This window comes from Camelus ferus, chromosome 26, assembly GCF_009834535.1.
Source record: "Camelus ferus isolate YT-003-E chromosome 26, BCGSAC_Cfer_1.0, whole genome shotgun sequence".
Taxonomy (NCBI): Eukaryota; Metazoa; Chordata; class Mammalia; order Artiodactyla; family Camelidae; genus Camelus; species Camelus ferus.
Window position 1 is genome coordinate 4,062,003 of NC_045721.1, and position 26,947 is coordinate 4,088,949.

The window sequence follows — 26,947 nt, forward strand, 5'->3', positions numbered from 1 at the left end:
CCATCAGCAAACTTCCTGAGCCACAAACAGCTCTAGACACACCTTGGGACATGGCTCTACCCACCAGAGGACCAGGACCAAGCTTCACCCAGCAGTGGGCAGGCACTCCCACTGCTCCTGCCAGGAAACCTGCATAAGCCTCTAGTCCAGCCTCATCCACCAGGTGGCAGGTACCAGAAATAAGAAAACAACAACCCAAAAGCCTGTGGAAGGAATCCACAAACACAGGCCAGAATCTACCCTGGGACTGGCTGAACCCTGGCCCTTGAGGTACAAGAGACGAGTGTACTGCTGGGATGCATAGGACGTCTCCCACAGAGGCCACTTCTCCAAGGCCAAGAAATATAACTAACCTACCTAAAATTACAAATAGAAAGACAATATGAGGTGGCAGAGGAATATGTTCCAGACCAAGGTGCAAGATAAAACCCCAGAAGAAGAATTAAGTGATGAAGAGATAGCCAATTTATCTGAGAAAGAATTTAAATTAATGATGGTGAAGATGTTCAGAGAACTTAAACGGTGTATAGATGCACAGAGTGAAGATTTTAGCAAAGAGTTGGAAAATATAAAAAATACCAGAGTTGATGAATAAAGTTACTGAAATGAATAACACATTAGAAGGAACCAAGAATAGACTAAATGAGGCAGAAGAATGGATCAGTGAGCTAGAAGACAGGTTAGTGGAAATCACTACAAAACAAAAAAGAATGAAAAGAATTGAGGATAGTTTAAGAGAGCTCTGGGACAACATGTAGTGCACTAATATTCACATTATAGGGGTCCCAGAAAGAGACGAGAGAGAGAGAGAGGACATGAGAAAATTTTTGAAGTGGTAATAACTGAAAACTTCCCTAACTTGGGAAAGGAAACTGTCACCCAAGTCAGGGAAGCACAGAGAGTTCCACACAGGATCAACCCAAAGAGGAACACACCAAGGCACACAGTAATCAAGTTGTCAAAAATTAAAGATAAGGAGAAAATATTAAAGTCAGCAAGAGAAAAGCAACAAGTAACATACAAGAGAAGTCCAATAAGGTTATCTGATTTTCCAGCAGAAACTCTACAGGCCATAAAGGAGTGGCCTGATATATTTAAAGTGGTGAAAGGGGAAAACTTACAACCAAGAACACTCTGTCCAGCAAGGCTGTCCTTCATATTTGATGGAGAAATCAAAAGCTTCACAGATAAACAAAATCTAAAAGAATTCAGCACCGCTAAATCAGCTTTACAACAAAAGTTAAAGGAACTTCTCTAGTCATCAAACCACAGAAAAGAGAACCAAAAGAAGAGGAAAATAAAACCTACAAAACAAACCCAAAACAGTTAACAAAATGGCAATAAGAACATACATATCGATCATTACCTCAAATGTAAATGGATTAAACACTCCAACCAAAAGACATCGACTGGCTGGCTGGATATAAAAACAAGACCCATATATATGCTGTCTGTATAAAAGGCCCAATTCAGAGCTAGAGACACATGCAGGCTGAAAGTAAGGGGATAGAAAAAGATACTCCATGCAAACGGAAACCAAAAGAAGGCTGGGGTACCAATATGTATATCAGACAAAATAGATTTTAAGGTAAAGACTGTTACACAAGACTAGGATACTACATAATGCTCAAGGGATCAATCCAAGAGGATGTAACAATTGTAAATATATATGCACTCAACATAGGAGCACCTCAATACATAAGGGAATTATTAATAGACATAAAAGGAGAAATTAACAATAATACAATGATAGCTGGGTACGTTAACACCCTACTTAAATCAATGGACAGATAATCCAGACAGAAAATCAATAAGAAATTGACCACATGCTGGCCCACAAAGCAAGCCTCAGTAAATTTTTAAAAATTGAAATCATACCAAGCATCTTTTCCAACCACAATGCTATAAGATTAGAATACAACTACAAGAAAGAAAACTGCAAACACATGGAAGTTCAACAATATACTACTAAACAAACAATGGGTCACTGAGGAAATCAGAAAATACTTTGAGAAAATGACAATGAAAACAACAATGATCCAAAACCTCTGGGATGCAGCAAAAGCAGTTGTAAGAGGGAAGTTTATAGTAATACAAGCCTACCTCAGGAATCAAGAAAAATCTCAAGTAAACAACCTAACCCTACACCTAGAGCAGCTAGAGAAAGAACAAACAAAACCCAAGGTCAGTAGAAGAAAAGATATCTTAAAGATTCGAGCAGAAGGGGGAGGATATAGCTCAAGTGGTAGAGCGCATGCTTAGCATGCAGGAGTTCCTGGGTTCAATCCCCAGTACCTCCTCTTAAAAAATTAATAAACAAATGAACCTAATTACCTCCCCCTTCAAAAAAATAAAAGATCAGAGTAGAAATAAATGAGATAGACCTTAAAAAAAAATAGGAAAGATCAATGAAACTAAAAGCTGGTTCTTTGAAAAGAAATTTGATGAATCTTTAGTCAGACTCATCAAGAAAGAAAGGGAGAGGGTCCAAATTAATCAGAAATGAAAAAGGACAGGTTATAACCAACACCACAGAAATACAATGATCATAAGAGGCTACTCTGAGCAACTATACGCCAGCAAAAAGGACAACGTAGAAGAAACAGAAAACTTCTTAGGTACAATTTGCCAAGACTGAACCAGGAAGAAATAGACAATGTGGAATGGGATAGAAAGTCCAAAAATAAACCCACACTCTTATGGTCAAATTAATCTACGACAAAGGAGGCAAGAATATACAGTAGAGCAAAGACAGTCTCTTCAATAAAATGATAACTGGGGAAATTCAACAGTTACCTGTAAAAACTGAAACTGGAACATTCTCCAAAACCACATACAAAAATAAACTCAAAATGGATTAAAGTCTTAAATGTAAGACCAGATACTGCAAACTACTAGAGGAAAACATAGGCAGAACACACTCTGACATAAATCACAGCAATCTATTTTTTGAACCAGCTCCTGGAGTAATGGACATAAAAGCAAAAATAAACAAATCAGATCTAATTAAACTTAAAAGCCTTTTGCACAGCTAAGAATACCATCAACAAAGCAAAAAGACAACCTTCAGAATGCGAGAAAATGTTTGCAAGTGAGCAACTGGCAAAGGGCTAGTTTCCAAAATACACAAACAGCTCATACACCTTAGTATCAAAAAACAAACAAAAAAAACGGGCAACCCAATCAAAAAAAGGGCAGAAGACTTAAGTAGACATCTCCAAAGAAGTCATACAGATGGCCAACAAGCACAAGAAAAGATGCTCAACATCACTAATTGTTAATGAAATGCAAATCAAAACTACAATGAGATACCACCTCACACCAGTCAGAATGGCCATCATTAAAAAGTCTTCAAATGATAAATGCTGGAGAGGGTGTGGAGGAATGGATCCCCTCCTACACTGTTGGTAAGAATGTAAATTGGTGCAGCCACTATGGAGGTTTCTTAAAAAACTGAAAAATAGACTTACCATATGATCCAGCAATCCCACTGTTTGTTAGGCATATATCTGGAGAAAAATGTAATTCAAAAAGACACATGCACCCCCCTGTTCGTATTCATAGCAGCACTACTTACAATAGCTAAGACATGGAAGCAACCTAAATGTTCATTGACAGATGACCAGATAAAGAAGTTGTGGTTCATATATACAATGGAGTACTACTCAACCATAAAAAAAGAATAAAATAATGCCATTTGCAGCAACATGGGTGGACCTGGAGATCATCATTCTGAGTGAAGCAAGCCAGAAAGAAAAATGCCATATCACTTGTATGTGGAATCTTAAAAAAAAATTAAAAGGACACAAATGAACTCATCTACAAAATAGAACCAGAGTCACAGACATAGAAAACAAACTTATGGTTACCAGTGGGTAAAAGGGGTGGGAAGGAATAAACTGGGAATTTGAAAATTGCTCCTCTTGGGGAGTGATGGAAATGTTAGCTATCTTGATCGTGGTAGGGGTTTCACTGGGGCATATACATCTATCAAAATTCATCAAACTATACATTTGAAATATGTGTAGTTTACTATACAGGAACCATACCACAAAAAAAAAAAGAAGAAAAGAAAATCATAAATATAAAAAAGAGTATCAAGCCAGAAAACTTATCAGGTTATAAAAACACAGAGGAAACTTAAATGCATATTACAAAGTGAAAGGAACCAATCTGAAAAGGCTGCATAGTGTATGATTCCAACCATACGACATTCTGGAAAAGGCAAAACTATGGAGACAGCGAATAGATCAGCGGTTGCCCGGGGCAGGAGAGGAAGAATGAACAGGCAGGGCTGAGAGGATTTTTAGAGCCATGAAACTATCCCCCATGATATTCTAATGGTGGATATGTCCTTGTACACTTGTCAAAACCCGAAGACTGTACAACACCAAGGGGGAATCATAATGTGAACTACAGATTTTGGCTGATAATGATGTGTTGATGGAGGTAGATCTATTATAGTAAATGAACCACCTGGTTTGGGATGTTGATAGTGGGGAAGGCTGTGTAGGTAAAGGCAGGAGATATGGGGAAACTCTGACCTTTCCACTCAATTTTGCTGGCAACCTAAAACTGCCCTAAAAAATAAAGTCTATTTAAAAAAAGAAGAAGAAGAAAAAAGAAAACTCACTTCTAAGAAAAATCTGGAAACAGTAACTAAAATTAAAATCTTACCCAAAATAAGATACTACTTTAAGTTACAAATCCTGCCTCATCTTACACTTCAAAAAAAAAAAAAAAAAAAAGTCGAGGATATTCACCAACCCCATCAAAACTATTTTCTTTTTTAAAAAATAAAAATTAAAAATAAATAAAAACAAAATTAAAAATCTCTCGAAGTTTCCAGACCCAAAAAGCATTAATCATTAGTGTTTCCAGGAAGAAGAGCTTGGGTAAAAAGATAAAAGGCTGTAAATTGTAAAGAGTTTCTGTTCTGTGGAAGAAACCTTTCTCATGGTCAGAAAAGCTGATAGAGAACCAGGTTGTTCCCACTGCTGGGTGACAACCTGGGAATCCTTCTATTCCTCTGTGACGATGTGCATTTGTCAGTTTCAGTCTGACTTCTGGACAATGCCTGCCTGTCCTCTGTTTTCACAAACCCTGGCCAGATACGGTACAACCTGAAAAACTGATTGAACAAAGGAATATTATTTAAAATGTAATCTCCTTTGCACTCTGGATGCAGATTGTTTCTTAATATTTGGTAGATAGATCTATTTGTGTGTGCGTGTGTCTCATATCCAGTTTGTGGCTATAGAGAGGTTTTAAAATACTAAAGTGTCCTTCTGTCAAGGTTAAATTAGAAACTGTGCCTGTTTCAGTTGTTTCCTGTCTTTAAATAAAATTGTATCAGCTTCCCAGACTTCCTGGCACCATGTCCTTGCCTTAGGAAGCCTTCTCGGCAGCAGTTGTAACACCCTCAACCCTGAATATGTGTGTGTGTGTGTGTGTGTGTGTGAGTGTGTGTGTTTGAAAGCATTCATTTTTCTTTATAAGAGAGCGAGCCTTCAAACACCTTTCCATCTTTGACACATCTTCAATACAAACCAGGTACTACATATAGCTTTGGTTTTGTTAGATCATTTCTCTTTAAAGCAAGGCACTTAATTGATTATTTCAGGTGTGACTGTCAGGATCAAAGTTTGACTTTTCCGACGAACCAGGATGGACAGAGAATCACTGGCCTTCACGGCTTCAATCACATCGGTGGTGGTGGTGACAGGTTGCCCGTTTATGCTGACAATTACATCGTGGTCTCTCAACCCCGAGCTGGAAGAGGGGGTGAAAAGGACCATCAAACTATGAGTTCTACTTATCTCACAGCACTACTGTTTTGCTAGCATTAAACATGCCGATCAGGAAACGAGAAATCGCCTCCATCCTTCCAAATATGAGAGCTGTTCTAAGATACGCTGTAAAATCACCTGAAGGGCAACATCCTTTCTAAAATTAATATTATACCAGAATCGTGTGTAAGAGGTTTACTCCTCCCATCTGTTGGATTTGGTTTGGAATAGAGAGTTTAGCTTTTCATTTCTATTAATCCCTGACTGCTGTTAACCTCAGGTGCACTCTCAGTCTTACCAGCAAACCTGAAAAGCCCAAGCGATCTATTTTCCCCGGAGTTACACTCTGCTCAGTTTGATGTAGACGGCGCACTCGCTAGCCCTGTCTTCACCCACACTTCATGGAACTGGAGAGAATACTGAGGTGCGCCGTAGAAGCTGCTTCCAGTAAGTCAAAAACCAGTCTCCAAAGTCTAAATATTTAAGACACTGGTTTTAGGCTCCTTTGCCTCCAAGTTGTGATTGTATTCAGTCTCCAGCATATTTGCTTCACGTGCAATATATACCTTAGAAACAAAAACCAGCTCCAAAAACAAAACACTGCAATAAATATATAGCCTTGCTGATGATTTGTCTTAAAGCCAAAAACAGGCTGAAGTGGGGAGGGGTTAGCTCAGTGGTACAAGGCATACTTAGCATGCCCAGTCCTGGCTTCAGTCCCCAGGACCCCAGTGTAAATCAATCAATCAAATTACCTCCTCCCTGCCAAAAAAAAAATAGGCTGAAAGTCAAATTAAATGATTCCAGGAAACACCATTTAAGAGAAGTGGGAAACCCAGGGAAGAGTGATTAATGTGGGAAGATTACCAAGATACGTGTGGCTTATTTTAAAAAAAAAAGAAGAAGAAAAATGTAAAGCAAGAGGATGTGGAGAAGTTTGAGGGTAGAGCTAAAAATAGGAAAAGCCTTTAGAACAAGGACAGCTCAGGAGGATGACAGGCACAGAGCACCAAGAAAGAACTTAATGCGTAGTAGTTCTGTGAAGAGAAAAACCTGCAGATTGTTAGGGCAACTATGCACCAAGTATGAAGAAGTGAGGCTCAGGCAGGATTAAAAAAAAAACAAACAAACACCTCACCAGGACCCCCACGTCGTAAGAGGCTAAAGCAGAATTTGATCCTGGGTCTTTCAGACTTGAAAACTCATCTTCGATGCCAGTCACTCGGCCTCTCAGAAACAAGAAGGGCAGCCACGGCAATGGGCTAATTGCTACAGAAGCCAGGCTGGTTCCGCATGCCGGCCCTCTGACTTCCTGTGTAACACTCAGGGTAATTAACCTCTCTGGAGCACAGCTGCTTCCTCCATAAATTAACACCTGTACCCGCCCCAAACTCCTGGAGGGGCTCAAACAAGTGTGCAGAACACTTAAAGTGGTGCCTGACATAGTGGTTGACAAATGCCAGCTGTTATTACTGTAATTATTACCATTATTATTAGAGAGACGTCAGAACCATTTCCGGTTTATCAGCGACTTCAAGCAAGCAGTACCTCCCACATTTTCATGGGCATTCAGATTGCCCCGAAGATCTTATTTAAAAAGCAGATTTCTGATTCAGTGGTGCATCTGTAATTCTGCATTTCTAAACAGCTCCAGCTGATTCTACTGCTGCTGGTCTATGGACCACGTTTTGAGGAGCAAGGAGTTGGAGAGCTGAAAGAAATAGCTCTGGCCTTGAACCAGAAGTTAAAAATAAGTGTGTGTATGTGTGTTGCCCTGGGGGTGGGGGTGGCGGGGAACCAAGAAAGTCTAGAAAAGCCTGTGACCAGCCAAATTTAGTAACAGGTTTCCTAACACTTAGCTACTCTGCACGGTTCGTGTCCTGTGATTTCTTCCCCCTGCTAAAAGGGTGGCCATAATCTAAGCAGATTAGTGGGCTCTTGAAAAACAAAAACGGTGAGAGAGAGAGATCGAAGATGTACAAGAGAGGCCCAGGAGGATAACTGCGGGACAGGCCACCTCTTCCCTCAGTAGTTACGATAAATGTCTCAGAATGCCTCTAGCTTCACTTTATTTACTTTTATTTACTTGTTTGTCTGTTTATTGTTGGCCTCTGTCATCCCGAATTCAAAGCCAAAAGTGTCTTAAAGTCCCTAAAATATATTCTTAAGCTTCTAACCCACTGGATTCTTCTGATTCTTAATAACTAACGTAGCAAAAGAATAGACTTGGGAATTCCTAGCAAAATTAATATAAACTTCTGTTGTAACCTCATAGCATGAATTCTCGGGTTGCAGAGAACCATCCCCTTCCAAAAAAAAAAAACCTTACAAGCACATGTCTAAATCAGCACTGTCCAAGAGAAATGTCAGGCAAGCCACATACAATTTTACATTTTCTGATAGGCATGTTTAAAAAAATTTTTTTTTTTTTTAATTTTTAGGGAGGAGGAGGGTGTAGCTCAAGTAGTAGAGCCCATGCTTAGCATGCAGGAGGTCCTGGGTTCAATCCCCAGTACGTCCTCTAAAAATAAATAAGTAAATAAACCTAATTACCTCCCCCCAAAAATTACAGTTTTTAAAGATTTTTAAAAGTTTTAAACAGATGAAATTAATGTTAATAATATATCTTATTTAACTACATACAAAATATCATTTTAACATGTAATCATAATCCTTAACAGATAGTTGATACTCTGTTGTAAGTCTTTGAAGTCCCCCAGAAATAGCACACACCCATCTGCTGCTCTACAATGGTAACGTCTTACACAATGCAGTTATTAAAGTGAAATGCAGTCTTCCCCAAGCAAAAAAAAAAAAAGTGGGAAAATATTTTGCATTGCTTCTGGGTTTGTTTTTTTAATTTAAATAAACTCAAATAAAATTTAAAATGCAGTTCCTCAGTCACACATGCCACACCTCAAGGGTTCCACAGCCATGGGGGAGGTGGGGGGACACTGCAAATCCAGATGCAACACACGTTTAGCATGGGACACAGCTGGCGAGGACGGAGGAGGTTGGGCAAAGGCCTGAGGCCCTCTTACCTTTCAGCCGCGGTTCCTTGAATCACCTCATACACAAAAACCCCAGAGCTCACATCAGGGAAGTCGGGATCGTGCCTTTTCATGTCCTGAAGCAGGCTAAGGAGAGTGAGCAGAGGCTTCCCATGAGGTCAGGACACCATCAGGCACGCTCGAGGCTCACACCCAGGGGATGAGGCTTCCTTCCCTCCAGCTGCTCACAATCTTTCTTCCCTGACCGATTCTCTAAAGCCAAGACCCGCTGGGCGTGATAAAGCACAGACAGCCGCAGTGAAAGAAAGCCCTGGAAAGTCCAGTGGATGCGGGTACAGGCAGAGGCAGACACCCACCCTGGACTCCTACGGTCACATGAGGAGCCAGCAGTAGCCAAAGGCTCTAACTTCCCCGCCAAGACTCTACCTACAGCTTTGGCTTCAGAAAAACACCCCAGACGTTTGCAAACCAGTGCTTACTTCATGGTAAGGGGCAGCATTCGCAGACCCAGGTATTTCTTCTGTGAAAGAGCCTTTCCTGGAAAGAAAAGTTATAATGCGTCCCTAACGACAAGACTTCTTTCCTTTTGGCAGAGTTTAAAAGACACCTAAGTCACAGAATATCCTTACTAGGATAGCTGCCCTTTCAAGACAAACGTGCCTCGGAGAACCTTTGCCTTCCTCCCACCTCCCTCCCACCTCCAGCCCATCGCTTCCCCTTCCACAATAGTTCAACTCAAATATTTCCGGGTTTGGGGCTTGGTCCCCCCGTATTGCTGCCTGGACCACTGTGACAAGAGCTGAGTAACAGTGACTCCGTTTTCTACAGACCTCAAAGGAGTGTCCCCACCACGATGGAGCATCCATCCTTGGAGGGCTCCTAGGAAGCACAGGAGGGGAAGAAAAAGTCCTAACCCCCCTTACCTTTCAGCTGGCGCTCGTGGAATTCCTCCAAGAACTGTCGGATGCGATCGGAGGGAATCGCAAAGGAGATGCCCGCTGTCACCTTCAGGGTGTTTATGCCGATCACCTCACCATCCTGACAAGGCAGGTGACATCACTCAGCTGCCCAGCTGGGCAGATGAAACAAGCAGAGGCCAGCAAACCGCATCACTTAGGATAGAGCAACGGCTGTCCTCTTAGGGGATGGACAGTGTGACAGGTCATCAGAGGGGACATACACGTGTGCAAATTCCTGCTGAGGAATCTGGTGCTTATTCTCGAGCTCCCATTTTTTTCCCCCTTGGCCAAATTACACTGATATTCAAAGTGAACCAGACTTCATATTTTGACACAGATATGAGGACAAGGAGTACTTGCCTTTTTGTTCCTTAAATGAAACTAAAAATAAACAGGGAAAAGGCAAAAAAAACTGTGGACTTTCAGCAACACTTCAGTGAAACTATTCAGAAGATTGAGCAAATTGAACTTAGGAACAGAGCTGTAAAAGCTAAAGCTACGATGTGGTAAATACTTTCCTTTTTGTGCATTTCACCATCCTTTAGCTCAGTAACGGAAAGGACAGAAAAGAGACTAGGAATCACATTAAAACACAGATTATCATTCGGTAGGTCTGGAGTGTGGCTGAAATTCTGCAGTTCATCCCCGCTCTTGTAAATTCATTATCTACTGGAGACGGCAGACACAAATAACACATGCAATGTTAGGAGTAAAAAGCGCTCGGTAATTCACACACAATTCATCCTCCGACAAGCAAGAGTAATATGTAAAGAGGCACCAAAAGCAATCAGATCACAGAGACTCAGAAAGTGTGATCATAGACTGCGGGTCAAACAGCACTGCCCCCTCACATGTATTCCAGCAACCAGAAACCTTGGCAGTTTCACTAAGGATGCTGAAGAAAATTTAAGAATTAAATGCACTACACAGTAAGGGATTCTTGTGGCTTTTCTGACATCTCTAAGCAGGTTAACACAAAATTCACATTTGGGGATGAGGGTTAGTTCCTCATACGCAGCAACAAGGGGTCTTGAAGGAGATACCTTACATAATACACGTGTCATTTGACATAAATTTGGGTTGCGAACGCAGGACTTTTGTTAAGTAGCCAATGTAAACAAAGCATGTTGAAGAGGTAAGGAGACTGTAAAGACACCCCGGTGCCCTCAGTTGGATGAGCTCACACGCCAGGATGACAAATCCTTTGTAGATCTTAAATTTTTCCTAACCCTTTCCTTAAGACGCAATCATAGAAAAACATTGTTCCACAAATCTCTATGCAAGAGCGACATCCTAGTCTGCATCAGGGAATCTGTCGAGTCTTTGAAAGTTAGGAAGAGGCGTGGAGCAGCAAGGAAAGGGGCCACTTACCAAGTTCACCAGGGGCCCCCCCGAATTCCCGTGCTGAAGACAGAATTTGAAAAAGGTGTCAGTCCTTTTCTGATAGTTCCTAAAGAGGTTTACCAAAAGCAGCCTGCCCTAGCGAGCTCCTAGTCCCCCAGGGCAGGGAAAGCTATGCCCCCTCATCATAAATGCTGAAGTCGGTGCAGGTGAAGGACAACAGCAGGAGGACCACCACCTCCTACAGCAGTGGTGACCTCAGTGACAGACCCTGAGAGGCCACCCAGTATCATGGATGCCCAGTATCACATCAAACAGGCTGAGCTCTAACAGCGTGCCATCCCGTCCCTCTTGTGGGGATAAAACTGAACTCTGGACATGCCCAAAAGGCCAAAAGGAAAAGGAGGCACCCTGAAGTGTTCCTCTCACTGCACTGCCAGTGTCTTAGGGGCTGAGGATGGTCCACCCCTGTGACTTACATTAATTATGGCGTCCGTCTGGATATAGTCCATGTCGGAATCCCTCAGCCCCAGCTCTTTGCCCCCTCGCTGGGTAGTGCTGACAATTCCCACGGTCACTGTGTTCTGCAGAGAAAACGGGCTGCCCAAGGCCACCACGAACTCGCCAGCTCGCAGGTCAGATGACCTTCCCAGCAGCAATACAGGAAGGTCCGTCTGCACATGCACAAGGAGGGACGGGGACAACAAAGAGGTGAAGAACAAATCAAGAATGGAATCAACCAGTGTTTGTGTACCACACACATGTGACACAGTCTCCAACCTTTTGAAACTTATAACCCAAGAATCACCACCCCCCAACATAGGTTCTACAACTGACCGAGGCCTCTTCCTTAAATTCCAACTACCTCTGAACTCTCCCTTGTTGAGATGCTGGAGACCATCTCTAAAATCTAAAATCATCGCCTGCAGAAATCACTGTAAGTAAACTGCCCACGAAGTGACTGATGAACATAAACTGACATCCGCAACTTACTTAGCACCATTCCAGCTCAAAAATTTACAAAGATAACAAGCCACAGGCAGAAATGTCACCCAAAGCAGCACATCTCTTTAATGCAAACACGAATCACCTGGGGACCTTACTAAAGACCCTGATTCAGTAGACCTGTGTGGGGTCTGAGATTCTGCATTTCTGAAAAATTCTCAGATGATGTCAGTGCTGCCGGAAGTGGGGGGTGGGAGGGTAGACCATTGTGTATAGCAAGAAACTCAAAGCATTCCTTAGCAGTTTTGAATCCATTTCAAGCACTCCCGCTGTTCTAAGACAAGCAGAGAAGTAAGTTTCCGAGCAGCAGTATCTGTGGAAGAACGAGGCGAAGGAGAAAAAAAGACTGCTGGGTAGTTAATAGAAATCGTTAGGGATATACAGACAGACAGGATGGAAGAAAATAAACGAGAAGACATGAAGAACAAAAAGAAAGGAAACTATGGGGAAAAAAGGCATATACCAGGGAGAAAAGATGTGCGGTGGGGGTGGGGAAGAAAATATGAGCAAATTGATGAAAACCCCCAAATATGCAGACTTTTGATTTGGCCCTCGCAGACTCACGTCTGGCTCAATCTTAATGAGAGCGAGATCCAATTTATGGTCAATGTCCTTGACGGTGGCTTCATACTGGACCCCGCTCTGGAGCTCCACCTGGATCCGCTGCCGGTTGGTGAGGACGTGGGCATTGGTAACAATGAGCCCATCCTCAGACACTATGAACCCAGAGCCACTGGATGCAGGAATATCCTCGCCAGTGAGAGGTGACCTGTCTCGGCAAGACAGCAGCATAAGCAGAGGGTGGGAAAATCCGGGCTTCCACCGTGGTCCGGAAGCATGGGACCCTCACATTTATTAAACATAACTGCCACCACAGTTTTCTCAGACATTTCCCTTTTCCCTGTCTGTTTTCATTCTCCCCATGTGTAACTGGACTCTGCCTCTTCCGGGCTCTGGCCGTCTCTTGTGAACACGACTGAGAGCTGATTCCAACTCTCCTGTTCCAAGGATGCTCCCTTCTTGAGAGCTGGTCAAAGCATCAGCCCTCTGCTTCAACGAGGACTGACCTAATCATAATACTGGGGGCAAAAGTGGAGCGAGTGCCACATTATCCAACACCCAGGCAGGGAGGGAGTCAAGGAAGTCTGCTTCCAGCTTAGGTTCCGCTACTAACTGGCTTTGTGACATAGGACAAATTACTCCTGCTGTCTGGGTCTGGGATTCCTTCCTTGCAAAGGAGAGGGCCAGGCAAAATCACCATCAAGATGCCTTCTAGCTCTTAAATCTGTGGGAGATGAGAGAGAGGGGTAGCCCAGACTGGGAAGTCAGAATCCCTGTGCTTTCTGCTCTTCGGCTAAACGAGCCAGTTTATTCAACCTCTTTGAGTCGCTTGGTTTCCTCTCCGCGGTTTTTACGACTAAATGACGCTTGGAGAGCACGGAGGCTCAGGGAAACAATTAACCCTCGGGAACTGAGGTCCTCCTCCAATCTCCTTTACCTGCGGAACAGCTGCAAGTGCACCACAGACGGCGCCACCTTCTCCACCACCGCCGCGACGAAGTTGTACTTGCTCCTGAGCCAGCCTGCGCTTCTGGTCCCTGTGAAGAGATGCTCCATTCTTGGGGCGGGGGACCCTCGCTGCCTGACCGCATCCGGGCGTCATCTCTCAAATCTCTCGGCCCCTCTCCTCCCTCTCCGTCACCTTCCCTTCCCTTCCTCTCTTGGGTCTCCCCCTATGTATTCACTGCGGTCCCATGAGGATACGCCTTGAAGGAACTAGACCTCCCATCCTGGGTGGAAAAAATTTTTTAAAGGTAAGACTGCAAACAGCTTTGGGGAGGAAATTGGGGAGCAACCACGTGGGAACCGGTAACGAGACACCTAAGAGGGAAGAAAATCGGGAGCAAGGAGGCGTTGAGTCCCTCTGGCGATGGAGCGGGGGAGAGCCCGCGGCGAAGGCGGCTGGTGAAGGAAGTGCAAAGAGGGCGCCTAGGGCGCGCGGCCCTCCGCTCACCTGGGTCCCCGCACTCCCCCTTCTGCACCGGCACGGCCGGGGGCGCGCCACGGAGGCGCGCGGCGCGGTTCTGGGCGCGGAGCGCGCACAGGCTGGGGTAGGTGCGCCCGTCGCTGCCGCACACGGCCGCCCCCGCCGCCCGGCAGCCGCAGGTGCCCAGCCCGCCGCCGCCGCCGCCGCCGCCGCCGCCGCCGAGGAGCCGGGGCGCGGATGGCGCGCGGCACTGCAGCCCCAGGGCGCAGGGCCGGACGAGCGCCCCGCCGCAGGCCTCGCCCTCGGCCGCCGGGCAGACGCGGCAGCATCCGCAGCGGTCGAGCATCGGCGTCGTCCCCGCCGAGCAAGGGGGCAGCTGGGGGCAGCGCATCGGCTCGCAGACTGCGGGGCAGGACGGCGGGGGCCTGGCCCTCCAGGCCTGCACCCCGGGCACGGGCACGGGCCCCGGGGGCAGCAGCAGCCAGAGCAGGAGGGAGGGACCGAGCCCCGCGGGCCGCAGCGGCCGTCTGCTCATCCTGTTCCCTTCCCTCTTCCCTCCCACTTTCCCAATGACTTTCCCCTGGGCCCGCAGCTGCTCTAAGAAGGGCAACGCTTTCTGCGGACTGGGCTGCCGCCTCCGCCAGCCCCCCGACTTTAAGGGGCAGAACCTGGCAGCCCTCTCCGCACACCCCCGTCCATCTCCTCCTCCACCCGCCCCAAGCGATGAAGACCCGTCCCCGGCCCAGCAGGGACCTGCCTGCTGAAATACATTAAAACCAGTAACGGGGACAGACTGACAAGACACATCACCCACCCACGGACGGAAGGTCAGAGCTGGGAAAACACACACCACATTTCAGTATCTCACATGGTTTTATTACAAAACAAGCAACAAAACAGTTTTAGAAAATTACTTTTTGCTACATACCAATTAGGAGACCACGTAAAATGAGAAGCGTAACAGTTTCCATGCACTCAGCTCAGAGCCTACGGGGAGTGCATTTCACAGCTGAAACACACTGGTTCAAAACAGAGTCATGCCACACCCTCAGAAGCAACCGGGGAAGGGGTCAAACAGTAGAGGTTTGGGCCAAATGTCTGCTTTATTCAGATTCTTCCTAGCATGAGTGGCTGTCATTCACTAGCGCAGGCATAACAGAGAAAGAGAAATGGAGTAAGAGAAAAAAAGATTTAATAAACCTGCTCATTTCTGACATGTTCAAAGTTTATAAAACAAAGCTGATTTGGGAAACCCAGTTTCCAAAATGCTGCTACCCCAATTTGTCTGTTTATCTGGTTAACAGTGAAAATAAACATACCAGGTGCCACTGCTCTCCACTACTGAATCTGCTACCTTATTGGATCTCTTTAGCCCGTATCTGAGCCCAGTTAGGTTTGGGTCAAAAAGAAAAAGGAAAAAAAAAAGTTCTGCTTCAAGTGAACTATGAAGTTGGATTCTTTCTCACGGGAGCTCAGCATTTTACTCAGAAACAGATTTGAAATTCTCATATTTTGACCTGACTCACTTTGCTCGGTGGACACCTTAGTACAATTATGTCGTCTCACTGAATGCAAAAGGACAAACCATGTTCACCAGCCATCAGCTGACCGCGAACAGGCAAATCCTTAACTTTCAAGAACGGTGGACAATAATCGTTCAGCTATGGGGAGACACACGAAATACTGTTACACACAGTGGGTCAAGACCACGTCCAATGTCTTATGAAAACGGCACAACTCAGAGAATGTTTTTACTCCACAAAGAAAATGCAGTATCTTTTTTGGTTCTTTTTTTTTTTTTAAACACAGATTTATGCCCAAGCCTATGCACTTAACTTACTAACCAATATTGCGTCCCCACCCTGTTCTTTCCATTTGGTTCCATTTTACACATTTAAAACCAGAGGCTCTAGCGGTATAGGCGCCATCTTTGGCTCACACAGGTAGTTACATTAAAAGGTGGTGATATGAAATTAACCAGAGGTAAGAAATACGGACACAAAAAGGAATTCAATTTCAGAATTCAGATTCAGATTTCGGAAGGAGAATGTCTTTCCTTGAAGATAATTATATTTATCCAGTGTTGGAACTACATTAACAATGTCCTAACTTGGAATTCCCAAATATTTGCCAACTAGAGTCCTTGTTTGCCTTCTACCACAATAATACAATCTGGATTTATAAGTATGTTTAATTTGGTACATTCTCAAAATAGACCTTACTGAATAAGAAACAGATCAGCTTACTATAATGGCCAATTGATTTAGCAATGGTAATCCAGCAGTTTACTTAAAAGAGAGAGAAATGGATAGGTTTTCACAACTTAAGCATCAAGAGATGACATCTCTCCATGAGTTAGGGACTGTTTAAAGAGATCTCAAAAGTTCCTAGTTTACTTTTGGTAGTTCCGTTATCACTGACCTAGCCAAAGAATTTTCTCAAGTAAAATTTGAAGATGAAACTAGAGACAAAACAGTTATAAGAACTGGGAATGGCTTCTTGAAATCAGACCACTTGAAGTATATTGTCTCCCTGACCACTCAGATAAATAATCCCCAAACTACGGATTTCTGAGGATAAAAGTATACAAGAGGCTGCAGAAAACAGAAAAAGAGAGAGATTGATCAGTTGACCAATCGATCCAGGGCAGATTTCCTTTTTTGTATCAATGTTGACACCAGGACCACTCAGCCAAACAACTTAAATGAAGGTTTCAGCAGCACAGTCAAGAAAAGTCCTCAACCTGACACAGACTTCAAGGAGACTCCAGTGCCTGAAAGACACAGAGGATTTCCCACCAGCCAGTAAGGATTTTCTAATCACATGTTTTTGCCCCTGCATGAGATTTGGGCATAAGCAGGGGAAAGGACTGACTGAGGTAAAAATGCTTCTCCTAATCTCCTCTAGTCACTAATTTTTAATGTAAAGACAAAAGTGAATGATCTAGCTGATAAAAAGTTACAGACAGAAGTGAGTTAAGCTCCCTCCCTTCAGGGAACCCCTTCAGGTTCACCACCTAAGCCGGATGGACAGATTCTCCCAGGGACCCTGGAAATATAGAAGACTCCCTTGTCAAACAGAAGAATGTAGCTCCTAAGATGTGGCGTGGGAAATACAATCTATGTTCTTCTCTCCGGGAAGTCTCTAGGCAGCAAAGCACAGCCTCTAAATCAATGTTTCTATGCACAGTTTCTATTTTATTAAAAATATAAATATCTCTCGAGATTATCTTTGTTATCTGTTCGCTGTTAAGTACAGGGGACCTCATCAGATGACAGGTGTGATCACGCAAGTACACAAGGCATCATTCAAAGGGCAACACAAAGCATGGGAAGAAAGCACACCTGGCAGGGTACACACCACACAGCACTGAAAATTAGACTTCCATCGGCCCCTTAAAGAAGGGCTGTGAGGCACAGAGTCAAGGTCATCCGTCTTTGCTAACACAGACCTTTTCTTCTATCTAGAAAACATGGATCAAAACATTTGAGCTGGGTGAACTATAATCCATCTCTTCCCAGCACCGGCTGTAAAGTGACTCTCACATTCTAGAACAGAGATCTGATCTGTCACAGGAGTGAATTATCACACATTCATCAACCCTCTCCATGTTCCAAGTAACCCGGTTATCAAGGGTACTGTCCATTCTGTTCTCAACATTGAATGCTGATTTCACGCATCCTTGGGGCCTGACACAGAAGCCGGGTGGGCAGGTCTGTCTCTCACATCGACAGTATTTAGGGTCAGAGACCGTCCAGAAGAGTAGAGAGTCATTTCCAAAACTGGCTGATGCGCTGGGGTGGAATCATTCCCCGTACCTTACAAGAGGTCCCTAGGTCTTCCCCTACGGAGGTCCCCTGGGGGGATCAGCCCTGGTCAACATTCTGAGGGACCCCCCCCCCGAGCCCCCAGATTTTAACACCTCCCCTCAGAATGTGTCCCTGTGGAGCTGGAGCCTGGGTCTGCCCCCTCCTCCCCCCTCCTCCCCCCCTCCCATCAGCTGCACTAGTCTCCACCCTGCTCTTCACAGTCAAACTTCAGCCAATAAACAGGAAATAGGATAAAACCAGATGACCGGCCTTAAGATTCTGTGCCTGGCTTGGAAACAAAGGGATAAGACTAAGACAGGGAAATAAAACTTGGTTGGGGATGAGATTGGACTTCCAACCTCCTCTCACCAGGAAGACCTTGGAATAGTCAAGTAAGAGGCACCCCGCTCTCCACTGGGCATACCTACAGGCCTAACCTAGTGACTTTCCCCAAATTAAATACACTGCATTGATATACATATTTTTTTAAGCCAGCTGGGAGGGCCCCTCCCACAGAGCTCCCTAGGGATTCGAGCAGGTGGAGAAGCTGCACCGTGGCCCCTTGTCTGAGCTGCCCCCCCCCACCAACCCTCCCTGGGCACCACGCCTCATCACACGTCAGAGGTCCGTATGCTCGCATCATCCAGGCTGAATACAAACGGCTTCTCCTTGGGGTGCTGGGGCTCCGATCTGTGCCTCATCCGGGAGCTGGGCGACACCCCAGCAGTGCCGCTCTCCCCGGGGCGAGGCGTGAACAAAGAGTCCTCGAGAGTCTCTTCGGCGGGAAGCAGCTTTTCCCCAGCCCGGGGGACAGGCGTCCACGGCTGCCAGGACGAGGCCACGGAGGGGGCTTTGCAGAGGGCCCTTCTCTCCTCCACAGGGGGCCGCCCTCTGCACAAGGCAGAGTTGGGCCCCCCTGCAAGGCTGGAGCCTCCAGAGCGGGTCAAAGAAATGGACCTAGAAAAGGACATTTCCTACACAAATAAAGGAGGAGGGAAAGGACAACATGAGCTTTCCTGATGTTTATACCAAAGCCCCAGGAAGGGCTGCCCCACCCAGCATCACCACCTCCCTGGTCCAGACACTTGTCGACAGAAATCAGACACAGCCCACGGAATCCGCTCCAGATGTGCCAAGGTCAGCCTGGCAGGGAGACGCACCAGACGCATCAGAAGCTCTGGTTCTCTATCCAACCCTACCTCACCTTCTCTGACGACTCAAAAAAACAAAAAATAAAAATTTGTGCCCAAATCAGTCGAAAGAGAAAACCAAGCACGACAGCACCGGGCTTCAGCTGCATCCAGGGACCGGGCAGCTTGCTCACGTCACCAAATAACACCTGCCCACTCGGGACAACTCACCGCGAGGCTGACGCTGCCTGGGGACAGGAAGGAAGTGACTTACTCTGGGGTGGCACTTGAGGGCCTGGACAGCTGCCCCGATCTCCTTAATCCAGCTGTGCATGTCTTCTGGGCTGTCTGCCTGCAAAACATCCCCCGCCCTGCACTTACAGAGACCTGTCTGGCACTGTGATCTCAGCTGTCACATCTCTGACTCAATTCTAAGTTCATAAAAATCACACCATTAGCACTGGAAGGGATCTCAGAGGTCATTAAGGCCAGTGGCCCTCAGTCATCTGAGGACATTTTTTTTTCCCCTGCAGAATTGTATCTGACACCCCATAAATAAAAGGGCTCAAAGTGGAGCCTCTTGGCAGTGGGGCAGAGGTCACGAGGAAGGCAGAGCCTGGAGGCCCATCCCTGTAGAAGCCCCTCTCCTCCTGCTTTACAGAAAAGGAAAATGAGGCCCAGAAAACTCTGGATTCCAGGTCTCCTGCCTCCCAGTGCAGCCCATCTTTTCATCCATTTTTCCTCCAGGAACAGGGCTTCTCTCAAAGCACAAGCGAGCCGGGTTTGTCCAGAATCTCGCCCAGACCTCCAGAGTTGCGAGACTTGGAGCACCAAGCTCCCCAGCAGGTAGGGGCACTGCTGAGCCCTTAAAAAGTGCCTCCCCCAGAAATACCGGGCAGCCCCAGAAGGGGGCAGCAGCAGCTCTGTGAAGAAAGGAAGGAAAATCTGAGGCCAAGCCACAGCAGGCCGAGCCCTGGGAATTCTCAGCGTTTTCCAGCTTTACAGAGGCTGTGCTCAAGAGAACCCGGCAAACGTTTGCTGAGGCCTGACTCAGTGTTATACGTGGCATCAGGTACCTGGCACAGCGATGGGACCAAGACTGAATCCTTGACCTCCAGGAGTGTGTATTTGTTAAGCTCTCTCTGTCCCCCTGCACCTTCCCCTGACAGTGGAGCGTCACCCAACATCACCAGCATGCATGTGCGTGCCTGTGCATGTGTGAATGCAAACATCACGCGCTGGCGTGCAAAATTCTCCACATGTTCCCCTCCCTCTCCCCATCTCTACAATGATTCTTTTTCTTTGCATTGTATCAAGGTAATATATGACCAGGTTTTTTTTAAACCTTCAAACTTGCATCCCTACCCCTTTCTGTCACCCCAAACAAACCCTCCTTGGTTAGGTGTGTGCAGGACACTTACAAGGGAAACAGTTTCACACCCTGGCACTGGGCCACAAAGAGCTGCAAGTGCACCTGCCCTCTCACTGCCCTGGACTTTGCCCAGGTACTTGACAACCTGGTGGTTTTCCAAGAAAAAGAAATCCATTCCTCATCTAAAAGGACATCCAGGACAAGGTCTCCAAGATTCCTCCAGAAGGCACTTTACTAGTTATGAGGACTAGCTGTTCCACAAGCAGAACTACTGGGAAAAATTAAACGAACTCATTTAGGTAAAGCAGTTTGAACAGTGCCTACTACACAGAAAGGGCTTCACAAGTATTAGTCATTACTGTTTTATTATTATTATTATATGATATGAGGGACACAAATGAAGCCTCAAATTCCAATATTATAAATATGTTCCCTGTCTCCTCCCTGGGACTTTTTTTTTTTTTTTCTCATTTTCTTCATCTTTTTTTTCTTTCTGTAGATAATTCTCACCTAAAGGATCAAATTGCTGGGATCAAATAAGATAACATATTTGAGGGAGGAAAAATTCCATATTGGAATTGGAATAAGATGGCAGCAATTAAACTGAACATGAGCAGAAAAGCATTTCTTAGCGATCTTCCCTGTAAGGGAAGAGAAGCTGATTTGGTGGGGAAATGTGAGAAAGAAGGAACGACGGAGCTGGGGGAGGGACAGACAAATGTCTCCCGCATCACACAGCAGACCTGCCATTTTCAGCCCCGATCACAAGGGCCCTGTGATGACAGTCCAGGAATCAGTTTCCAGGGCTTTTAAGGTGCTCTGTCTGCTACCTCAGCAAAACACACCCCCCCATGTTAAATGTTACTCCACCCGCCCAAGCCACAGGCCACCTATCTGACTGCCCTTTGAGACCTCACCAACAAACGCTCACATCTTCTCTAGGAGCAATCACACCACAAGCCTAGGGGGCTTCACCCCAGCTCCACTCTGCAAGGAATCCCTGAATCAGAGAAAACCAGGAATCACCTGACTTCCCATCAGCAGATTCAAACACAAGAATCAAAATCCTCTAAAGCTCATTTCAATCATTTCCAATTGTCTAATAGAAATAAGACTGCTATTCACATCTTTGTGGAGAAACCCCTTTTCATACTTGGGAGTCGTCAGCTCCCAGGGAAATTGTTGGATGAAAGAGAACACATTCTTTTAAGGCTTTTGTTACATGTGGCCAGAGTGATTTCTAGCCAACAATATAAATTTCATTTACCAACTGTGTATATACATATATTTTTTTACACGCACCCTTGTTAGAATTAAATATTGCAATAAAAAAATAATCTGTGCTAGCAGGGAGGGTATAGCTCACGTGGTAGAGCGTGTGCTTAGCATGCACAAGGTCCCGGGTTCAATCCCCAGTACCTTCTCTAATAAATAAATAAATAAATAAATAAATAAATAAATAAATAAATAAACAAACTGAATTACCTACCCCCCCCAAAAAAAACCCCACAGAACAAACAAAAAAATCTGTGCCAATACGAAAGGCAAAATAATTAAATCTCTTTCTTAAAACATTTAGTAACTGAGATGGAAATTATTTGCTAATTATAATTCTTCCCTGTTTCTCTAATTCCATTTAAGGACATTTTTCGGTCAGATAACCTAGGGAGTTAACCCAGCCATGAGGATAATAAACATGAGGAAACATTATTTTAATGCTTAGTGATGTTTAAAATCTTATTCAAATAGAAAAGGAGAAATTGATTCCACATGAGAAGAAATAGAGTATTATTTTATTGAGATCACAATTAAAATCTCTATTAGTAGTTTTAAGAGCTGGAATCCACTGGCAACAGCAATTCAGTGAAACCTCAAAAACAATATGCAAAAATCATGGTGTATGTGTGTATCTGTCTTTTATGGAAAGCCTGTGCTTAGCTTTCATCAAAAAACTCAAAAATATCTTAAAACCACATCACAAAGGTAGCTTCATGAGCCAAAGGTAAAAAAGAGCTGAAACCCATCAACCCCACAGTGAATTCCTGAGACTTAAAAAAAAAAAAAAAAAAACAAACCTTGAAACTCAGCAGAACAAAAAGTGAGGTACCAGGCTGACCCTTCCTCTCTTCCCGGTCTGCTTAAGTGTGGGCATATTTCTCGTGCTTGGCTCAAAACAAAAAGAAGGGTTTCTGTCCTTGAGGGCAGTTTTTGAGGTGAGAGGAACAAAGGGTATTAAAATGAGTCACTGCAGTCTGTGGTTTATTGCAGTCCGACAGCTTTCATTGAGTATCTGCCGTGAGCCCCGCACCGTAACAGATTCAGTGGTTTCAAGCAATGAATGCGAAAGGTCACCAAGAAAAGCCTTCCAGTATGTACTTCTGGTTCCCTCCACTGCAGTCGTCCAAAATGTTAGGCAGCTCCTTCCTCATCCTATTCTCAGCCTCTGCAGCCCTCTCTTCCCAACAGCTCATAACCCTTACCCTCTCCCCAAGAACCAGTCCCATCTTTAGACACAGCCCTGCCACATGATTCATCAGCTATGCACTACATGGTTCTAAGGGATGTCATTCACCTTGTAGTCTAAATTAAAACAATAAGCACCCCAGGAGTTCTAGCCCAACACTCTGCAATCCATGGGTGAGCCCTCTGTGACTATTCTTACCCTGACATAGCCCCTAGTTCTGACAACGGCTTCTGCCAAGTCACCAAAACCAGTCTACACTACATTTCTCATTTCGAGCAACTGATCCTCCTCTTGATAAGCTACTTAATACCCCTGACCCTCTGTGACTGGGAAATGGGGAAACGGTGAACTCTGCTTGCCTTGTATTCCAAAGACTGGAATCTCATTTGAAACCCTTGCCCCAGACTGAGAACCTGCTAACATCACAAACTTAGATACCTGATTACCTCCAGATCTTGGATCTTTGTCACCATGATGACCCACCTACCAACTCACCCAGTTGCCTCAAGGTGGTCTCCCGATTCAGAGCCAGTCTCCCCAGGCTGCCTATGGTCACACCTGCTACCTCTTGGGTTCTGCACTGAGCTTTTCAGTTTTCACCAACACAAGTGAGGTCTTCCTCTAGCATCTGGGACCTCTCAGTCAGTACCATAATTCACCAGGTTTATAATCTCAAACATGTAATTTGCCTTCAGATACTCCGGTTCCTCACCTCTAAAGTGGAGACGATCTCAGAGACAGCTGAGAATTAAGTGAGAATTAAGTCCTGCCTATAAACTGCCTGACACCGTGCCTGGGACATCGATGTGAGCAGTGATACATAAATGTGACATCTAAAGCCAAGGTGACATAGAGGTAAATGACCAGCCCCTACGTAGCTAGAATCCAGCCCTCTTCTATCCCCAAGTCCTTCCCTTCTGTCCAAGGAGTTCATTTTCTCTGCCTGGATCCGCCCGGCTCTCTGGTTGAGCTTTCCCAGACACCAAGGAAACGTGGTTCCTTCAGGCAGATTTACTGATCACCACCTCGGGCAGCGGGTCAGAAGGCCCCTCTGGCATGGTGGGTAAAACTGCTGACACCACACTGTCTGAGTAGCTACTGTATTGTTTCACCTTCTGCATGAAACATGATTTTTACTTGAAATGAGTAACTGGCAAACTGTCAGTCAAACTTAATCAGACATGGGCATGGCCGGCTCTTTATGAAAAACTAATGCAATGAATGAGCCTGTTACGTCAAGGAAAATCAGGCAAGTACTTTTTTTTTCCTTTTGCATATGATGAAGTTTGAGCTTTCAAAGAAACAAAAAAGAGAGAGAATTTCAGGAACCTTGTATCCACCTCCATGAGTTTGACAGCTTTTCACAAAGACTTGGTTTGATGTTACCAGCGGTGACATTAATGAATATGATTTTTCTGTATTATCTGATAAAATGTGTCAACGTTTAGAAGGTCTGCGCACCTCAGTCCAGACCACTAATTTCCAAATGACCAATGCATGCAGTTGCAAAATCATGCATCGGTAAAAAAGGATCCATTCAAAGTGTAAAACTAACCAATGGATTTCAACACAAGAGTATGAACGTTTACTGGTGTCAGTTTCCAATTCCGCACTGCACCTAAACACTAAGAAACTATTTGTCAAGTTTGGTATAGAATCAAATCATCTGAAAGAGCTATTAAAATACTCCTTTTTTCCAAACACATAACTGGGCAGGGCCAGATTTTCATCATTTTCTTCCATCAAAACAACATATGGCCACAGACCGAATGCAGAAGCAGATAGAAAAGTTCTGCTGACTTCTAATGAGCCAGTCATTAATGAGATTTGCAAAAATGTGAGGAAAAAAAAAACCCAACAATGCTCCTCACATTGCTTTTTTGTTTTAGTGATAGTTATTTTTCATAAAATGTTACTTGGGTTCACATTAAGGAGTTTATGGTTGCTGGTTTAAAATGAACAAATACTATTTTTAATGGTTTTTTAATCTCTATTCTTCACCAACTTTCTATTCTCTTTGAGCTGGGTGCCAAACACAGATCCATCCATTCGCTCATTTATTTCTGCAGGGCGATGCTAAGTGTTCTTTTACCCCAGAAACATGGGCGCAGATGGCAGAGGAGGGCAGAAGTGATGATGAGGTTCTGGTCGATGTGTGGACACTCGGGCAAAGGATGTCGTGTCATTGGAACATTTTTGGTGGTGGTTGGCATACATGTTTCCCAAATCACTATCTCCAGTGCAAAGCTCTGTTCTACTCTTACCAGCATAATTGTTCACTTGACAAATATTTACTTAGTAACACTGACTTGTCAGGCACCACCTTAACAAAAGGCCTTCATAACAGGTCACCTGGATGTCCCAGAGGCACTCACAACCACCAGTGCGACGCTTATCTCTGCTCTCAACAATCCCTTCCCCCGTGTGACCATCCATCACGGTGATCACTGCCTTCAGCCATCCTGAGAACCAAGCCAGGTATCTGAGAAGGACCCTCCCTCTCCCCTCTCTCCCTTTACCTGACATCCAGTCAATCTTAAGTCCTGGAAAGCTTTAAAATTTCCCACTTTTCTCCATCCACCTGAGATCAGGCTGCCTTCATCCCTCACCTAAACTCTTACAATAGACTCTCAACTGCTCTCCTGAGCTCCTGTCTTACCCTTTCCTTGTCTGTCCCCGACCCTGCTCCAGCCAGGACACTCACAGCCAGCGTCCCGTCAAAGGGGCCAGGGCCGAGGTCTGTCCTCTCCACTGTACAGATGGAAAACAAGGCTCTGAAAGTTAAGTCACTTGCCCAAGTGTTATTTTTAGAAGGCAGATCTGATTGGGTCATTTCCCCCCGCCCCCAAACTTAGTTTAACCTCTAGGATAAAATGCAAGCTCTTTGACAAGGCCCACAGGGCCCTGACCCTCCCCATCAGCTCTCCAGCGCCTGGTCGCTCTCTGCCCCTCTGATCTGCAGGCTTTTTTGACACTTGCTGTTTGCTGTTCCCTCTGCCCCAGGGGCCACTCTCTCCCCAGTGGACTCAGATGCGTCTTCCTTCAGGAGGCCTCCCCTGAGTCCCTGAAGTCCCCTTCTTAGGAGTTCCCATGGCAACCGCTACTCACTCTAGGGCGAGCCCTTACCACCTTGGTTTTGGGTTTTGTTTTTTTATCTTTTATTCCCCCAACCCCACCCCATGAGGTTGTTTCATATTTGTAACACACTGACGTTCACCTGTCAGATTCTGCACGCCATGCTAGGATCACATGACCTCCTAAATGACTTTTTAAATTTGCATCAAGGTTTATGCTACATGCTATAAAGTTCTGTTTCATGCATCTGCCACTACACTATCATACAGAACAGTTTCACTGCCCTAGAAGCTCCCCTGCGTTCATCTCTCCAACCCGCCCTCCCTCACCTCCTCACACTGTTTTAACTGACCGTTTACTTGACTATCTCCCTCTATAGTTCAGAATCTGTTCCGCTGAACACCGCAGTGTCCCCAGGGTGAGGCAATGCCTGCCCTCTGGGGATGCTCTCCAGATAGCTGTTAAATCCAAAAACTAGAAACTCTCTCGTTGCACCCATGGCTCGAATTCTGTGCCTGGATGGCGGTGGAGCAAACTCTTAACACCCCAGCAACATGCTCCACAGCTCTTCCCAGAGGGCACGCGCTTGTCTGAATGGAGAGAACCCACAGGTGCGTCAGGCTGCGAGCCTGCCTGCTGGGCTCAGGTTGGGGACCAGTTCTGAGGGAGCTGCTGCCCAAGAAAGGGGGAAAGGGCGACCCCACGAATAGGTAGTGAGCGGGGTGTGTGCCAGGTACCCTGAAAAGCTTTGCTCGGGGAGCCCCACTTTTAAACCATCACCCTCCATGGTGGTCCTAACGCCAGAAATGCAGCATCATGACGAGGCTGCAGGAATGAGCTGTGCGGACCGCCGGGTGGGCTGGGGAGGGGACTCGGCCTTGAAAGTCTAGACCGTGCTGGAGGATAGAAATCTGCCTTTCCAGCTCCTATGACTTCAGAAGGAGTTGGGAGAACTCCAAAGCTGTGGGTGGAGGGGAGAAGCTTCTGAGAGCTGAACGGTCGGAG

General features: G+C 45.3%; 2 protein-coding genes across 5 annotated transcripts in view; both read right to left on the reverse strand.

The window, feature by feature from the left end:
* Positions 1-5,519: 5,519 nt before the first annotated feature.
* HTRA4 (HtrA serine peptidase 4) lies at positions 5,520-14,627 on the reverse strand. The gene is made up of 9 exons (XM_032468439.1): positions 14,120-14,627; positions 13,604-13,703; positions 12,670-12,874; positions 11,580-11,774; positions 11,131-11,163; positions 9,724-9,838; positions 9,280-9,337; positions 8,831-8,926; positions 5,520-5,772 (listed from the first exon to the last, which is right to left on the reverse strand). The coding sequence occupies exons 1-9, from the start codon at positions 14,625-14,627 to the stop codon at positions 5,607-5,609; spliced, it is 1,476 nt and encodes a 491-aa protein (XP_032324330.1). The 3' UTR covers positions 5,520-5,606.
* A 319-nt stretch (positions 14,628-14,946) lies between these two features.
* The window catches only part of PLEKHA2 (pleckstrin homology domain containing A2), a 51,951-nt gene continuing 39,950 nt past the window's right edge, over positions 14,947-26,947 (reverse strand). For 3 of the 4 annotated variants that reach the window (XM_032468683.1, XM_032468681.1, XM_032468682.1), the window contains 2 exons: positions 19,306-19,383; positions 14,947-18,875 (listed from right to left, as the gene is read on the reverse strand). In XM_032468683.1, coding sequence (XP_032324574.1) covers positions 18,513-18,875; positions 19,306-19,383 — 441 coding nt within the window. In that variant the 3' untranslated portion in view covers positions 14,947-18,512. The remainder of the gene's footprint in view (positions 18,876-19,305; positions 19,384-26,947) is intronic. The other variant, XM_032468684.1, reaches the window with a different exon arrangement.